Raw genomic sequence first — 15,034 nt, forward strand, 5'->3', positions numbered from 1 at the left:
CTCCTCCTTATTGCTGTCCTCTACCTCAGCATCAAGAAAGTCCAGAGTCACAGGCTCAGGAAGGTTGACCAGCTGAGAAGAAATGGCAGAAAAAAAACAAAATCCCACCAGGTTTCATTTAACATCAACTCTAACCTCTTTTTACAGCATATTGCATAAAACTCACCTTTGGCTGAAGGTTAGGATGAAGGAGAAGATATCCATTTGGATCAATGGCAAATATGTATCCGTTAGCTCCAAGCTGTTGAGGACACACAAAAAAGGGACGGTATTTCTGTTGTCTCTGCATCATAATTAACAAATACTTGAATTCTAGCGGTGCTAATGCACTGTACGTACATTGTATCGAGGTGTTAGTCGCTTTATCTCATCAAGATGGACGTCAACTCCCATCACACCTAATATTAGCTGATTCTGCTGAGACAACAGCAGGAATACACGTGATATTATTGACCACAGCAGATTTCACTCATCTGCAATGAAGAAACAAAATTATCTCTCAGGGTGCTTTTTTTATATGTATATATATTACCAGTGTCGCTACCTGTGAGTTTCCGTCCATGGTGAGATTAAACACAGGTAAAGTTCCAGTTACTACCATGCCAAGTCCCTAGAGAGATCAAAGAGAAGTTACCACATTTATACCTTTTTTTTCCACTTTTTTTTCACTTTTTGTTTATTTGTTCCACTGCTCTTCTGAGGTGCTTTGGCCAATTTTTATCAAATGTGCTGTGTGCATGTAGGTTGACACCAGGATTGCCCTTAAAGCAGGGGTGGGCATCGAGGGCCGAGACACTGCAGGTTTTCCATGTAACCAATCACCTCAGCAGGTGGGTTGCTGATGAGCTTCTGCTCTGAACATAAACACCTGGTTGTCAATGAAATCACCTGCTGAGACACCTGATCATTAATGAAATCACCTGCTGAGGCGATTGGTTGCACGGAAAACCTGCAGTGTCTCGGCCCTTTATGGCACATGATTGCCCACCCCTGCCTTAAAGGGTTTGTTTTGGCAAAGGCCAAGGTAATACAGGTCAAAGGTCAAAAACTGCATTGCGATGCCCAATAATTTGGCACACATATTTTGGTGGGTTCTGGAATTGGTGATGTCACATCTACCAAAGGCCAATCACTGAGGTCAAAGGAGAAAATTTAAGATTTCCCACTCTGTTTTGCACTAAACGTGGCACAAATATGTGGGTAGGTTCTGGAATTGCCCAGGTGAGGTGAAATTTGCCAAAGATCAATCATTGGAGTCATGGTCAATGGGACCAAAGGCCAAAATTTAGGTTTTTCACTCTGATTTGCATCAAATTTCACACCCATATGGGGTAGACTGTGGAATTTCTCAGAAAGGTCAAATATGGCAACGGTCAAACATTAGGGTCAAGGTCGCTGCTGTCAAAAGTCAAAATTTACATTTTTCACTCCAGTATGCATTGAACTTGGTTTTTCACTCCAATTTGCATTTAGTTTCACACAGATATGGGGTAGGTTCCAGAAACTGCCCAATAAGGTTACATTTGCCAAAGGTCAATCACTGGGGTCAAGATAATTCCTCCCTGTCTGTTTATTGGCCTACTCCTCCCAGGTCCTTGCTGATTTCAAACAACTCTGTATGTCAATGAAGGTTGACCCTGAAATTGCCATTTAAAAAATTAATTTTGAAAAAGCTCAAGGACAAGTAATTTGATTTTCAACCCAATTTGGACCAAATGTGCCACACACTGAGGTGGATTCCATCTAAAGGTCGATCATTTGGGTAAAGGTCAGGGTTAGTATTTGGGCTTAATGTCAGATTGTTGTAGCCATCACTGTCTTCATGCCCATGGCTACTATTGCCTACTATATTAAATGTTGCCACTGTGTAAGCATTTGGAGAGGTGCTGTCTCACCAAGGCATCTTGATATACGTTGGTCCACTGAACCTGCTTGGCTTCGCTGCCTGCCAGAACCATGGGACGGCCCAGCACGTCAAGATACTCCTGACAAAACACAGCAGTACATAACCGAGTGCAACTTCTCAACATCAGGCCACAGGGGCGACGGGTGTGTGCACTAAACTGAGCTAAGTGTTTCTATAAAGCGAGTGAGTGAGTGAGTGCCTCAAGGACAAGTAGAAGTGGTGAAAATGAATCAGCTGCATCAGAGAAACGCACCTGGGTGTTAATCCTTATGGCACAGATGGAACGGATCTCAAAATAGTAACCTGGAGAGTGATTTAAGAAAGAAGACAGAGAGGATGTATGAGCGGGACTATTATAAAACACGGTGGACTCACTTCAAATATACGAGATGTTAGTGCACTCAGCTACAGGAAACATGACAGGATATACCACATGGCTTTAAAACATAGCTTGTTCCATTTGTACACCTTATATTTAATGATACTCCTACACAGTCCCTAAACACAGAGATTCTCATTAGGACTAGATGTGTTTTAATTAAAACACGTAGTCAGCAGGATGAATCTTGATTTTTTTTTTAATGACACCATATTTATTTGAATTTTTCAAAAAATTACTGGTTTCTTGTGTAGACTAGACACAACATGAACAAAATTTTATTTTAAAAAAGTGTAGCAACATAATAATAACAGTAAACTTTCTAACAATGGACAAAAAAAAAATTAAAACACGTTTTTACATTTCGAGGCTCTTTTCCTTTATAGGAGTGTTTCTCTAACTTTTCTAGACCAAGGACCACTTAACCAATAATAATAAAAAAAACATCTAGTGGACCACTCCAGTCTGCTGACCACTCCAATGGTATATTACAACAGTACATAACTACCTATTACACTTTGGACTCATTTTTAAATATATGACGAAACACTTTTGAGATAGTATATGATATTAATTTGAAATTAATATTTTACCAATATACTCAGGGACCACTATGGGTCTATGAACCACACTTTGAGAAAGGCTGCTTTATAGCCTGCTGTCACTGAAACGGTTTCCTTGGTATGAAGACTATGTTTTGACCCTGTGTATTGTTTCCTGGACTGCCTCCACTGTGTGTACTCAGCTCTGCCTGCCCAACGACTGGGGGTTAAGAAACTTTTACCTATAATCCTGTGTTTTTCTCTGTTGCGTGGTCCACGGCCGTGATGCTGACATTACCTTCAGTTGACATTTTTTGCACCCCTGTTAGTTTTGTCTGCACTTCACTACTACAGTGTTTGGTTTATACCGAGTCATCATGAAGTACAAGAATCCAACTAATAGAAAACTGCTCACCTTTATTGGTGCACGCAATCCACTGTAATGGTGTGACATCATAGTTGTGCTGGCCCACAGAAAATGTAAATACTCGAACCTTAGGAGAGGTACATGGAGTCGATGATGACAAGTTTTCAGGTTGAGCTGAAGTCAAACTCATGTTCACTGTCACAAGAAACCAACCGTTTTGTTGGGCCAGTTGTACTGCATGAAGACTTCCTGAGCTCTGTCCTCTCCTCCATCAGTAAACAGCATGATTATTTTATTACAGTTAGCACGAGGGACGTTGGTTTTCTGAATAAGGAAATAAATGAATACTGGGCTTGTCAATGAAAACAGCACTGACATGATCACCAGTGAATCAGGATCAATTTGTCACTTACATTTAACAGCTGGTTGAAGGCAAAGTGAAATCCGGACTTGTAGTCAGTTGTCCCTTTAGCTTGCATTTGCTGCACTGCTTCCTTGAAGATCTTTTTGTTGTGCACGTTAGCCTGTACCAGATGTTTGAAACAAGGAACCACAGCCTCTGCCTTCTCGTTAAACTGAAATACAGCAGAAAATAAAGAAGCTGGCCTCCAAATATTCCCCATGTTCTAACAGCACTGGGCTTGAACAGCAAAAATGTAGATGAGTGGTTGAGTTGTTCCATCCCAACTAGCGGCTGTCGACAATAACTCAAAAACAGTAGATTTTATATAACGGCTGAGTGGCTCCTTAATCATTTGATTGGTGCTTTGTATTTCACATGACATGGATTATCCATCCCATTTGTGTTGTGTTGCATTTAGAGTGCAGTTTGGTTCCATTTAGAATGCAAATTTGGTTCCATAAGTTTAGTACCATTGCACTCTGCACACATGCACACACACACACACACACACACACACACACACACACACACACACACACACACACACACACACACACACACACACACACACACACACACACACACACAAGCATGCATGCACGCACATGCACACACGCACCCACACACACAACGCACATGCGCACCCACGCACAAAACAAATCCACTGCGCTGTCTGTAAGCTGTTAGCAGGAAGTTAGAATGAAAAGCTGGACTAATTTCTGATGTGATTTTTTTTTTTCGCTGCAATGAGGATGTACACAGTCTTTTCTTTTTGGTAGTACACGCGCACAGAAGTGCCAACTTGGTTGTGTGTGTGCGTGCCCTCTGGGGGAACAACGACTCTACCGAGACGACGATTTGATTGAGCTAACTGACGCTGCTAATTCTTGTAACATACACACACAAAAAAATCCACTCTGCTGTAAGCCGTCTGGATGCATGAAGAACTGTTCAGATGAAAAGCTGACGTGATTTTTGGCTGGACTGAGGAACTACACAGTCTTTTTTTGTTTTTTTTATGGAAGTCTGAAGTCAGTGCACCGCATCACTGTACTACACGTCACAATTTGGACTTTAGCAGCAGTGGAACATCAAAATGTAAGTCCCTTTTCTGTTGTTTATAAATTAATAAAATATCAAATGTCAAGGATCTATTTTAGCCATTATATAAAACAAATAATGAAAGTTTTTACATTCCTTCAATGGAATGAATATTTCATGAGGTGAAAGCCGGAACATACCATTCAACTCGGCTTTGCCTTGTAAAATGGTATGTTCCAGCTTTCACCTCATGAAATATTCGTACCATTGAATTCATAAACATTCATTATTTGTATAATATCAACTTGTATCTAATCAAATTAAAAGAACATATAGAGCCTGATTTACTAAGGTTCCATATAATGAGTGTTAAATTGCATGGGTTTTTTAAATTTTGATGCATTTGGTGGAGAATATTTTGTCAGTGTCACTAAGTTGTATAGGATAGCAGGTGGTTATGTGACGTCAACTGCGTATGCAAATAAAGATTTTGTGTGTGATAACGTCCATCAGTGCAAAATCGAATTCAATCAGCACATATGCACAACACATATTTTAAATGAAAAGTTCAGTTATTGAATATTTACCAAATCAAAAATGAATGTGCTTTGAAAATGGTTTATACAGTAGTGTTCAGAATAATAATAGTGCTATGTGACTAAAAAGATTAATCCAGGTTTTGAGTATATTTCTTATTGTTACATGGGAAACAAGGTGCCAGTAGACTCAGTAGATTCTCACAAATCCAACAAGACCAAGCATTCATGATATGCACACTCTTAAGGCTATGAAATTGGGCTATTAGTAAAAAAAAAGTAGAAAAGGGGGTGTTCACAATAATAGTAGCATCTGCTGTTGACGCTACAAACTCAAAACTATTATGTTCAAACTGCTTTTTTAGCAATCCTGTGAATCACTAAACTAGTATTTAGTTGTATAACCACAGTTTTTCATGATTCACATCTGCGAGGCATTAATGTTGTTGGTTTGGAACCAAGATTTTGCTTGTTTACTAGTGTGCTTGGGGTCATTGTCTTGTTGAAACACCCATTTCAAGGGCATGTCCTCTTCAGCATAAGGCAACATGACCTCTTCAAGTATTTTGACATATCCAAACTGATCCATGATACCTGGTATGCGATATATAGGCCCAACACCATAGTAGGAGAAACATGCCCATATCATGATGCTTGCACCACCATGCTTCACTGTCTTCACTGTGAATTGTGGCTTGAATTCAGAGCATTGGAGATCATTGTAGATGAACAGCCTATAATTTTTTTGCACCTGCGTGTAAGTTTTCCCCTCTCCAATCAACGTTTTAATCAAACTACGCTGTTCTTCTGAACAATGTCTTGAACGTCCTCAGGCTTTCAAAGAGAAAAGCATGTTCAACAGGTGCTGGCTTCATCCTTAAATAGGGGACACCTGATTCACACCTGTTTGTTCCACAAAATTGACAAACTCACTCACTGAATGCCACATTACTATTATTGTGAACACCCCGTTTTCTACTTTTTTTTACTAATAGCCCAATTTCAAAGCCTTAAGAGTGTGCATATCATGAATGCTTGGTCTTGTTGGATTTGTGAGAATCTACTGAATCTACTGGTACCTTGTTTCCCATGTAACGATAAGAAATATACTCAAAACCTGGATTAATCTTTTTAGTCACATAGCACTACTATTATTCTGAACACTACTGTATGTGTTTTTTATGTCTCTGTGCTTGTCTATGATTATTAAAAACCACAGTGGAAATAAATGCTTTACACTTTCTTGTGTTATCTTGATTTTTAACATATCATTGTACATTTTACATTTCTTACTGAATTTGATCAAATCAAATCAAAATATCATGGGAGGTGCGCAGTATCTGACACAAGGCCACACTCAGCACTGCTTGCATCAGTTTAAGGCAACAATCTGCAAATGGTAGTTCCCATGACAACATGACCACTCCACTGTCACCTAATTGTAGAGGTTGTGATATAGAAAGAGAGTTACTTGTGTATGTTTCATACATCCACAACTGCTGGACAGATTGTCCAAGGAGCTGTGGATGGGCCTGACCATAGACTGTGCTGACCGCTGTCAGCCCTCATGCGTAACATCGCAAGGGAGCACACGCACAGGATCTGTTATTTATGTTTCTACTGCATAGAACATCATGATAAATGTCACATTTAGTTTTATGTTGGAAGTGAATGTGTTATTTCCTTATAAATAGGCCACTGTAAATTAATCTGGTGTTTCCTGTTTTGAAGAAAGTTACTGAATTTAAATACAGTAATGTATACAGAAACCGCTCAGTGTGACCGTGTCTGTGGTGATGGTACAACACTAGACAAGTTAGGCCCCATTAAAAAAAAACAGTTTATCATCCCTGCCCACATACTGAAATTGTCCGACATTAATTTTATTTTATTTTTTGTTTGTTTTGGTGAATTTTATTGACAGCAGTACAGCTGGTGCAAGAGCCGGCACGTCCGCTAGGTGGTGAGTATGCTTTGGCCAAAGTTTACCGAAAATTGCGGCTTGTTATCACTGACAACCACACTGTCAGTTGCTCCGTCTCACTCACACACCGTATCCATGTTTATCACGATACTAGTGTGCAGTATACTGATTGTATACAACATGGAAATAAGATTTATTTTTAAAATATCTGATATTTTCAGTTCCTCACTTGGTATGCAGGTGATGTGTTGTTTTTCAGGTGTGAATTAACATACGAGGTCTATTAGAAAAGAAACCGACAGTTTTATTTTTTTAAAAAACTATATGGATTTGAATCACGTGTGATTGCATCAGCCAAGCTTGAACCCTCGTGCGCATGCGTGAGTTTTTTCACGCCTGTCGGTGACGTCATTCGCCTGTGAGCACGCCTTGTGGAAGGAGTGGTCCAGCCTCCTCGTCGGATTTTCATTGTCTGAGAAGTTGCTGAGAGACTGGCGCTGTGCTTGATCAAAATTTTTTCAGAAACTGTGAGGCACATCCGAGTGGACGCCATTCGAAAAATGCAGCTGGTTTTCTGTGAAAATTTTAACGGCTGATGAGAGATTTTGGATTGTTTCTATCGCTGTAAGGACTTCCCCCGGAGCGGGACGTTGCACAGCGCTCCGAGGCGACATCATCATCCTGTTTCAAGCAGAAAAACTTCCAAATTTAAGCCTCTGTTGACCCAGGACGTCGTGAGAGAACAGAGAACTTTCAGAAGAGGTCGGGATCAGCAGTTTATCCGGACATTCCACTGTTAAAGGAGATTTTTTTAATGAAAGACGTGCGGACGGATTGGCGCGTTGGCTCGCAGCCGGCACGGCGCGCCCGTCACAAGAAAAACACATCCGTGTTGATAACCATTTGTAAAATCCAGGCGGCTTTTGGTGGCTTTCAGTTGAGTGAGTATCTGAGAAATTGTTTAACAGCAGGGCATGTTCCAACTTGTCCTTAAGGCTTCCAACGGAGGTGTTTTTCCTGTGGCGGGTGCACCGCGTCGGCTCCGTCCGCACGTCTTTCATTAAAAAAATCTCCTTTAACAGTGGAATGTCCGGATAAACTGCTGATTCCGACCTCTTCTGAAAGTTCTCTGTTCTCTCACGACGTCCTGGGTCAACAGAGGCTTAAATTTGGAGGTTTTCAGCTTGAAACAGGATGGCGATGTCGCCTCGGAGCGCTGCGTGACGTCCCGCTCCGTGACGTCCCGCTCCGTGGGAAGTCCTTACAGCGATAGAAACAATCCAAAATCTCTCATCAGCCGTTAAAATTTTCACCGAAAACCAGCTGAATTTCTCGATTGGTGTCCACTCGGATGTGTTGGGAAAGTGTAGTGACACGGACCCACAACAGGGGGCGCAAATGAACGGTCAATAGATGAGCCAAAAAGTAACAATTTAATGTTGTGAATGTGCACAACGAACATACAGACAATCACAGAATATCATAACAGTCAATACACAGAGGTGAGGTGTGGGCAGGCTCGAGGATAGAAGACGTCTGTCCTGAGAAGAGCCGGAACCACACGATTTCCGCCGCCCCAGAACCTGGTGAATACTGGAGCCGCCAAGTCCCGAATTCCCAGGTGATCACCGTCCCCGACTGTCGGATCTGGTACTGCTGGCGAAGAACAAAGACAGTCAAGTGTGGGTGTGTGTACACCCAGTAACAACAACGGTGGGAATGCCACCTCCACCTCTCATTCAATATGTTGCAGCGGTCTCAGCTGAAAAGGAGCGCCGTCTTGCACAGCCTCCTCACAAACGACCGGTTCTCCTGCAAATTCTCACAATAACAGAGTTACAAATCTCACAAAAAAGCTGAGAGTATTACCTCCTATGAAGTATGATATCTCGGCACCGAGGTGGAGATGACGTCTGGTCTTTATGGAGTGAGATGATGTTGAGTAGATGGGTGACAGCTGTCAAGAGGTAATGAGCGACAGCTGTCACCCCCGGCTGTGTCCATGGCGGCAGCGCCCTCTCGTGCCTGAAGCCCGCACTTCAGGCAGGGCGCCCTCTGGTGGTGGGCCAGCAGTACCTCCTCTTCTGGCGGCCCACACAACAGGACCCCCCCCTCAACGGGCGCCTCCTGGCGCCCGACCAGGTTTGTCGGGGTGTCGGTGGTAGAAGTCGGCCAGGAGGGCCGGATCCAGGATGAAGCTCCTCTTCACCCAGGAGCGTTCTTCGGGTCCATACCCCTCCCAGTCCACCAAGTACTGGAACCCCCGACCCATCCGACGGACGTCCAGGAGCTGGCGCACCGTCCAAGCCGGCTCCCCGTCGATGATCCGAGCAGGAGGCGGCGCCGGTCCGGGAGCACAGAAGGGTGAGGTGTGGTGAGGTTTGATGTGGGACACGTGGAAAACCGGATGGATCCGCAGTGAAGCCGGGAGTTGGAGCTTCAGGACTGAGGACTTTGAGGATCCTGAAGGGGCCAATGTACCTGTCCTGAAGTTTTGGGGAGTCCACCTGGAGGGGGATGTCCTTCGTGGAAAGCCACACCTCCTGCCCGGGCTGGTAAGCAGGGGCCGGGGATCGCCGGCGGTCTGCATGGGTCTTCGCCCTCGTCCGGGCCTTCAACAAGGCAGAACGGGCGGAGCGCCACACCTGACGGCACTTCCGCAGGGGGGCCTGGACCGAGGGCACACCGACCTCTCCCTCCACCACGGGAAACAACGGGGGCTGATACCCCAAACACACCTCAAATGGGGAGAGGCCGGTGGCAGAAGACACCTGGCTGTTATGCGCATACTCGATCCAGGCCAGATGGATACTCCAGGCCGTCGGGTGCGCGGATGTGACGCAGCGGAGGGTCTGTTCCAAGTCCTGGTTGGCCCGCTCTGCCTGTCCGTTCGTCTGTGGATGGTACCCGGACGAAAGGCTCACGGTGGCCCCCAGTTCCCTGCAGAAGCTCCTCCAGACGTGTGAGGAGAACTGGGGACCACGATCAGAGACGATGTCGGAGGGTATCCCATGCAGACGGACGACGTGGTGGACCAGGAGGTCTGCTGTCTCCTGGGCTGTTGGGAGCTTCGGGAGGGCCACGAAGTGGGCCGCCTTGGAGAATCGGTCCACTATCGTGAAGATGGTGGTGTTGCCCTGGGACTGCGGGAGGCCCGTGACGAAATCCAGGCCGATGTGGGACCAGGGGCGATGAGGCACCGGCAGCGGCTGGAGGAGTCCTTGGGCCTTCTTATGTACTGCCTTGCCCCTGGCACAGGTGGTGCAGGCCTGGATATATTCCCGGACGTCGGCCTCCATAGACGCCCACCAGAAGCGCTGCCGGACAACTGCCACGGTCCTTCGCACCCCTGGATGACAGGAGAGCTTGGAACCGTGACAGAAGTCCAAGACTGCAGCTCTGGCCTCTGGTGGGACGTACTGACGGTTCTTCGGACCGGTTCCAGGGTCCGGGCTCCGTGCCAGGGCCTCCCGGACGGTCTTCTCCACGTCCCAGGTGAGGGTGGCCACGATTGTGGACTCCGGAATGATGGGCTCCGGTGGATCCGACAGCTCTGTTTTGACTTCGTCTTCGTGTACCCGGGACAAGGCTTCCGATCTCTGGTTCTTGGTCCCGGGGCGATAGGTGATCCGGAAGTCGAAACGCCCGAAGAACAGTGACCAGCGGGCTTGCCTGGGGTTCAGCCGCTTGGCGGTCCTGATATACTCCAGGTTCCGATGGTCAGTGAAAACCGTGAATGGCACAGACGCTCCCTCCAACAGGTGTCTCCACTCCTCAAGAGCCTCTTTCACCGCAAGGAGTTCTCGATTGCCGACGTCATAGTTCCGTTCAGCCGGGGTCAACCTGCAGGAAAAGTAGGCACACGGGTGAAGAACCTTATCGGTCTGTCCGCTCTGGGACAGCACGGCTCCTATCCCTGAGTCAGAGGCGTCCACTTCAACCATGAACTGGCGGCTAGGGTCGGGCTGCACCAAAACTGGCGCAGTAGAGGACCGTCGTTTCAACTCCTTGAACGCGGCTTCACACCGATCCGACCAGGTGAAGGGGACTTTTGGAGAGGTCAGGGCTGTCAGGGGGCTAACTACCTGACTGTAGCCCTTAATGAACCTCCTATAGAAATTAGCAAAGCCGAGGAACTGTTGCAGCTTCCTACGGCTTGTTGGTTGGGGCCAATCTCTCACCGCCGCAACCTTGGCCGGATCAGGGGCGACGGAGTTGGAGGAGATTATAAACCCCAGGAAGGACAAAGACGCGCGGTGAAACTCGCACTTCTTGCCCTTCACAAACAGTTGGTTCTCTAACAACCGCTGCAGGACCTGACATACATGCTGGACATGGGTCTCAGGATCCAGAGAAAAGATGAGAATATCGTCCAGATATACGAAGAAGAATCGGTGCAGGAAGTCCCGCAAGACGTCGTTAACCAAGGCTTGGAACGTCGCGGGGGCATTGGTGAGGCCGAACGGCATGACCAGGTACTCAAAGTGACCTAACGGGGTGTTAAATGCCATCTTCCATTCGTCTCCCTTCCAGATCCGAACCAGGTGATACGCATTCCTAAGATCCAGCTTAGTAAAGATTTTGGCTCCATGCAGGGGGGTGAACACGGAATCTAACAATGGCAACGGGTATCGGTTGCGAACCGTAATCTCATTCAGCCCCCTGTAATCAATACATGGACGAAGTCCGCCATCTTTCTTGCCCACAAAAAAGAAACCTGCCCCCATCGGGGAGGTGGAGTTCCGGATCAGCCCGGCAGCTAATGAGTCCCGGATGTAGGTCTCCATTGATTCGCGCTCAGGTCGTGAGAGGTTGTACAGCCTGCTGGACGGGAACTCAGCGCCTGGAACCAAATCAATGGCACAATCGTACGGACGGTGCGGGGGAAGGGTGAGTGCCAGATCCTTGCTGAAGACGTCAGCAAGATCGTGGCACTCAACCGGCACTGCTGTCAGATTGGGAGGGACTTTGACCTCCTCCTTAGCCTATGAACCGGGAGGAACCGAGGATCCTAAACACCCCCGATGGCAGGTTTCGCTCCACTGAACCACCACCCCAGACGGCCAATCAATCCGGGGATTGTGCTTCAACATCCATGGAATGCCCAAAATCACGCGGGAGGTAGAAGGAGTCACAAAAAACTCAATCTCCTCCCGATGGTTTCCAGACACTACCAGAGTTACTGATTGTGTCTTGTGTGTGAGTAAAGGGAGGAGGGTGCCATCTAGTGCCCGCACCTGCAATGGCGAAGGAAGCGCCACCAGAGGGAGCCCTACCTCCCTTGCCCATCTGCTGTCTAGCAGATTCCCTTCTGACCCAGTGTCCACCAGTGCTCGGGCTTGAAGGGTTAAATCCCCGCTCAGGATTGTGACTGGGAGTCGTGTGGCAATTTGTGTGTGTCTCACTTGAATGGTTTGACCCCTCCTTAGCCCAGTCTCTAAGGGCGGTTGTTGTCGTTTTGGCCGTTTGGGGCAGTTTCTCTGTGTGTGCTCAGTTGAGCTGCAGAGAAAACACTCTCCACGGATCAGCCTCCCCATTTTGGCCCTGTGCGTTTCCCTAACAACGTCAGCAGGGGGAGCTGTTGCCCCACAAAGCGCTGCGGCTGTGGAGCGTGGGGAGGGCGGCGCCTTATCGAACCCGGAAGGGAGAGGGGCGGCGCGTATCCGGTCACGTCCTTCGCCTCGCTCCCGACGGCGTTCCTCCAACCGATTGTCTAACCGTATAACGAGATCGATAAGCCCATCTAAATCCCGCGGTTCCTCCTTAGCTACCAGCTGCTCCTTCAGAACCAACGACAGTCCGTTTACGAAGGCGGCGCGGAGAGAAAATGTTATTCCAGCCGGACCTCGCAGCCGTGATGCGGAAGTTGACTGCATAAGCGGCTGCGCTCTCGCGTCCCTGTCTCATTGACAGCAGCACAGTTGAAGCGGTCTCTCCTCTGTTAGGGTGATCAAACACTGTTCTGAACTCCCCCACAAACCCAGTGTATGCTGATAACAACCGTGAGTTCTGTTCCCAGAGCGCCGTAGCCCAGGCGCGTGCTTTACCCCGAAGCAGAACAATCACATAAGCTATTTTACTAGCATCTGACGCGTACATGACGGGACGTTGTGCGAAGACGAGCGAACACTGCATAAGAAAGTCCGCGCACGTCTCCACACAACCTCCGTACGGCTCAGGAGGGCTTATGTATGCTTCAGGGGATGGTGGGAGGGGTTGTTGAACCACCACTGGAACGTTTATATCCTGCACAGGGTCGGCAGGAGGACGAGCCGCAGCAGCGCCCTGAGCGCTCGCCGCCATCTGTGCGGAGAGAGCCTCCACCCTGCGGTTCAGGAGGATGTTTTGCTCAGTCATTTGATCCAACCGAGCCGTAAAGGCGGTGAGAATGTGCTGCAGCTCACCAATCACGTCTCCTGCAGACGCCTGCGCTCCCTGCTCTCCCATTGGTCGTTCAACAGCCGGGTGACGCCCCTCGGAGTCCATGACGCTGGCCGAGATATCCTGTTGGGAAAGTGTAGTGACACGGACCCACAACAGGGGGCGCAAATGAACGGTCAATAGATGAGCCAAAAAGTAACAATTTAATGTTGTGAATGTGCACAACGAACATACAGACAATCACAGAATATCATAACAGTCAATACACAGAGGTGACGTGTGGGCAGGCTCGAGGATAGAAGACGTCTGTCCTGAGAAGAGCCGGAACCACACGATTTCCGCCGCCCCAGAACCTGGTGAATACTGGAGCCGCCAAGTCCCGAATTCCCAGGTGATCACCGTCCCCGACTGTCGGATCTGGTACTGCTGGCGAAGAACAAAGACAGTCAAGTGTGGGTGTGTGTACACCCAGTAACAACAACGGTGGGAATGCCACCTCCACCTCTCATTCAATATGTTGCAGCGGTCTCAGCTGAAAAGGAGCACCGTCTTGCACAGCCTCCTCACAAACGACCGGTTCTCCTGCAAATTCTCACAATAACAGAGTTACAAATCTCACAAAAAGGCTGAGAGTATTACCTCCTATGAAGTATGATATCTCGGCAACGAGGTGGAGATGACGTCTGGTCTTTATGGAGTGAGATGATGTTGAGTAGATGGGTGACAGCTGTCAAGAGGTAATGAGCGACAGCTGTCACCCCCGGCTGTGTCCATGACGGCAGCGCCCTCTCGTGCCTGAAGCCCGCACTTCAGGCAGGGCGCCCTCTGGTGGTGGGCCAGCAGTACCTCCTCTTCTGGCGGCCCACACAACAGGATGTGCCTCACAGTTTTTGAAAAAATTTTGATCAAGCACAGCGCCAGTCTCTCAGAAACTTCTCAGACAATGAAAATCCGGCGAGGGGGCTGGACCACTCCTTCCACAAGGCGTGATCACAGGCGAATGACATCACCGACAGGCGTGAAAAAACTCTCGCATGCCCACAAGGGTTCAAGCTTGGCTGATGTAATCACACGTGATTCAAATCCATATGGTTTTTTAAATAAATAATAAGGTCGGATACTTTTCTAACAGACCTCGTACGTACCTTTCAAACATGCTAAAATACAGATGAAATTTCAGCCACTGAAATTGTTTTTAGCCTTGATAAATCATGTTGCACATGCAAACCTCACATATTTGCATGTGCACCACCAACATTATTGTGCACTCAGTGTATAGTGGACACATCATAAATTGCTTATGCATGAAGGCAAACATGTTAAACGGATAATACATGCTGTTATGTAAACAGAGCTCTCTAGTTGAGATACGCTCAAGGAGTTATTTTCCACTAAATCTTGCCTTGCAGGTCATAGTGGTGAAATGTTGAAGAATGTCATGCATTAGTATGAGAGTGTGGCAACATGTTGAGTCTCACGCCGAAAGCTTGAGACCTGACAGGACCGCTTTAAAACGTGAGTCTCACTCCGAATGAGTGAGACTCGAGGGCTCTGT

General features: G+C 47.2%; 1 protein-coding gene across 3 annotated transcripts in view; it reads right to left on the reverse strand.

Annotated features, from left to right (window-relative positions):
• Nucleotides 1–15,034, reverse strand: part of LOC117506832 (voltage-dependent calcium channel subunit alpha-2/delta-2-like) — a 151,069-nt gene that overhangs the window by 43,511 nt on the left and 92,524 nt on the right. The window contains exons 11-19 of one of the 3 annotated variants that reach the window (XM_034166462.1): nt 3,608–3,769; nt 3,408–3,518; nt 3,243–3,321; nt 2,160–2,209; nt 1,896–1,985; nt 545–610; nt 340–417; nt 167–241; nt 1–72 (exon numbers count right to left, since the gene is read on the reverse strand). In XM_034166462.1, the coding sequence (XP_034022353.1) occupies nt 1–72; nt 167–241; nt 340–417; nt 545–610; nt 1,896–1,985; nt 2,160–2,209; nt 3,243–3,321; nt 3,408–3,518; nt 3,608–3,769 (783 nt within the window). Of the gene's footprint in view, nt 73–166; nt 242–339; nt 418–532; nt 611–1,895; nt 1,986–2,159; nt 2,210–3,242; nt 3,322–3,407; nt 3,519–3,607; nt 3,770–15,034 lie in introns of all 3 variants that reach the window. The other 2 variants (XM_034166461.1, XM_034166463.1) reach the window with 2 other exon arrangements.

This window comes from Thalassophryne amazonica, chromosome 3 (assembly GCF_902500255.1).
Source record: "Thalassophryne amazonica chromosome 3, fThaAma1.1, whole genome shotgun sequence".
NCBI classification, from domain to species: Eukaryota; Metazoa; Chordata; class Actinopteri; order Batrachoidiformes; family Batrachoididae; genus Thalassophryne; species Thalassophryne amazonica.